General features: G+C 35.0%; 1 protein-coding gene across 1 annotated transcript; it reads left to right on the forward strand.

Annotated features, from left to right (window-relative positions):
- The first annotated feature begins 641 nt into the window (after window positions 1-641).
- LOC143593364 (uncharacterized) lies at window positions 642-2,183 on the forward strand. The gene is made up of 2 exons (XM_077073022.1): window positions 642-1,495; window positions 1,972-2,183. Exons 1-2 carry the CDS (start codon window positions 1,109-1,111, stop codon window positions 2,110-2,112), a joined length of 528 nt encoding a protein of 175 aa, XP_076929137.1. The 5' UTR covers window positions 642-1,108; the 3' UTR covers window positions 2,113-2,183.
- The last annotated feature ends 542 nt before the right edge of the window (window positions 2,184-2,725 follow it).

The following is a 2,725-nucleotide window of genomic DNA, read 5'->3' on the forward strand; positions in this document are numbered from 1 at the left end:
AATAAAGTGTTTATTACATTTTTGAGTTAAATTGGAAGGACAAGATAGGAAAAAAAATTTATAACTTTACAATTATGTCATCGTAACAACATGAAAAGAAGAATTATGATAGAGTAAATTGATAATATGGTAATGGAATATAAACTTTTCTTCACAATCCGGCCATATTTAACAGGAAAGTTTTGAAAGAAAAAAGGATTGACTTTTCCTTCCATTCTCTTTCTTTTCCTTTAATGAAAAAACTCAAGAATGAAAAAATAAAAATTTTCTTATCTTTTTTTTTTCTAATCCTTTAAATAAAAAACTCAAAAATGCAGTGTAAGAGTGTATTAATTCTAAGTTTATATTCATCCGTTTATATTAATGGCAAATTAGTAGATTAGAGTATTAGACTCGAGCTTTCATTATTTTGAATAGGCTCCAACTTAACAAACCATTACCATGGGTTACAAGCCCTTTGACACTTCCGTTTACGTTTTTATTCAATTGAAATGTACATGAAGCTAATAATATGTTAAATATACGTGAAAATTTTTAAAAATGACCATCTTTTAGAGAGAAAAAAAATTAAAATAACCTAATTTCTTTTTTAAATCCGGAAATAGGCCTTCAAATTTTGTCTAGGCGTCACGTTGGAAATAGATCCCTAAATGTTTAAATGGTCCTTTTGTGAATTTTTCCTAAATAAAATAAGAAGGTAAAAGAGAACTGTAGGTTTAATCATTTTGTAGACCAAACATGAACCGAAAGTAACAAGCAGATAACAGAAATGATGTAACTGGGAAACGTATTCATGATTCATGAACATATATATACTTGATTAAAAAATAGATTTTTGTATAATATAAGTAAGCCATTTATTTTCTTAAAATCGTTTTCTTTTAAATCAATAAAATACGACTATTATTTTTCTCGTCGTTTTATTTAAAAATAATGCACCGCAATGATTCCTTATACAGTGACATTTTACTAGTTATGATATAAAAAGGCCTCGTGGTCTCAGCAGGTGAAAGCAAGTGTGCCATTGTTGCTAGTTGCTATTTCCAAACCACAGCCATAGAAAAAGAAATTAGAGCCTCGTATTAATATTCTTCGTTTGTTCAGAAGCATGAAGAGATGTGTGCTGTGTAAGTCCACGGCGAGAATATACTGCGAGTCCGACAGGGCTAGCCTATGTTGGAGTTGTGATGCAAAGGTTCATTCAGCAAACTTTCTGGTAGCACGTCATTCAAGGAGTCTTCTCTGTCAAATTTGTCAGTCTGAGACGCTGTGGAGTTCGTCCGGCGAGAAACTTTGCCGGTCTGCCGCAGCGACTTGCCGGACATGTGTCGTGGAAGATGTTTCTGAAAAAGGTAATAAGGATGAGATTGGTAGTTCTGAGGGTGATGAAATTGATAACCAGGCGGTTCCACCAGCGTCGAGTTCCTCGAGTAGTGAAGATGGTGGTTGTTTGCTAAACAGAAAGCGTCACAATGTTGAAGATAACTCGATTGAGGTACGGTTTTCCTTTAATATAATGTTGAAGATAAATTCGATGGGAAGAGGCTATGTTTCCATCCATCCCATTCCCATCCCATCCTATCCCATCCTGATCGGTATTCTCAAATTTCAATGACTGACAAAGGATTAAATTCTGTGAAAAGAATCAGGATGAGGGGATGGGGAAGGACGGAACACAGTTCCGTGCCTTTAGTACCAATTTGTAATTTTTTAAGCCATCAAGTTGAATTATCCTAATGCTATATAACAAAGAAAGTATTTGAATGGAGAATTTGTCTATAATACTTTTAAAAGTATAAATAAACACGTACGTGTGAAATTAATGTTTTCCGCTCTCCTTAGACCTTACAATAACATTATTCATGTGATTTTAACGAGCATTATTGTTTATTTTGTTAAAATCTTTAGATTTCAACATGACCAAATTTATAATTATAAATCAAATTAATAATTTGTTGCTTTATAAAACAGGATGAAATCCGTTCTTCATCGGTGAGCATAAACCACCACACGTCATCGTCAACGGTGTCAGGTTCGGTGAAGAAACTCCGTGACAGGAATAAATCAAGGAGAACCGTTGATATTGACTTGAACTTATCGGCTATAGAGTAGTCTCGTTATTTAATTGCATTTTGCGATTTAGTTTTGATAAATGGATTTGAGTATGTGTTATTATTTTTAATTCATTATGAAGAAACGTGGATTGACTCACTGGTAGACGATCTACTTTCCTCGGGTGTGATTATGCTATTTCACCGATGGTTTCTTTTGGATCTGTGTTCTTCCACCTACAAAATGAACAGCACCGTCAACTTACCCCTCAGAAAGGGACAGAGGGGTCCTCCTTGGGGTAACCCTCCGGTGTGAGAATAAGTATTTGTGGAGAAGATAATAATATGTGAGAGTAAGGAATTCTGGAGAGTATTGCTTAATAGCTGAATACTCTATAATTTGATGTGATTGTATGTTACTGGCTGTAACTGTCTGTGATTGAATGTAATTGAATATGATTGAATGTGATATGATGATCCTTCCTTGTGGAGTTGATGCTGTATTTATAGTGCTAGGGTTTCCACTGATTGGGCTCAGCCTTGTTGGCCTCCTCCAATTGCTCTGCGCCACGTGTCCTCTGGGACACCTGGTGCTTTCTCATTGGTTGTAATCACGTGGTAGCACATGTGTCATGCTGAGTTGTCCACCTTTCATTTTGGCAGCTGTTAACATC

This window comes from Bidens hawaiensis, unplaced genomic scaffold (assembly GCF_021521415.1).
Source record: "Bidens hawaiensis isolate Kalapana, Puna unplaced genomic scaffold, B.hawaiensis_p1.1 tig00041997_1, whole genome shotgun sequence".
Taxonomy (NCBI): domain Eukaryota; kingdom Viridiplantae; phylum Streptophyta; class Magnoliopsida; order Asterales; family Asteraceae; genus Bidens; species Bidens hawaiensis.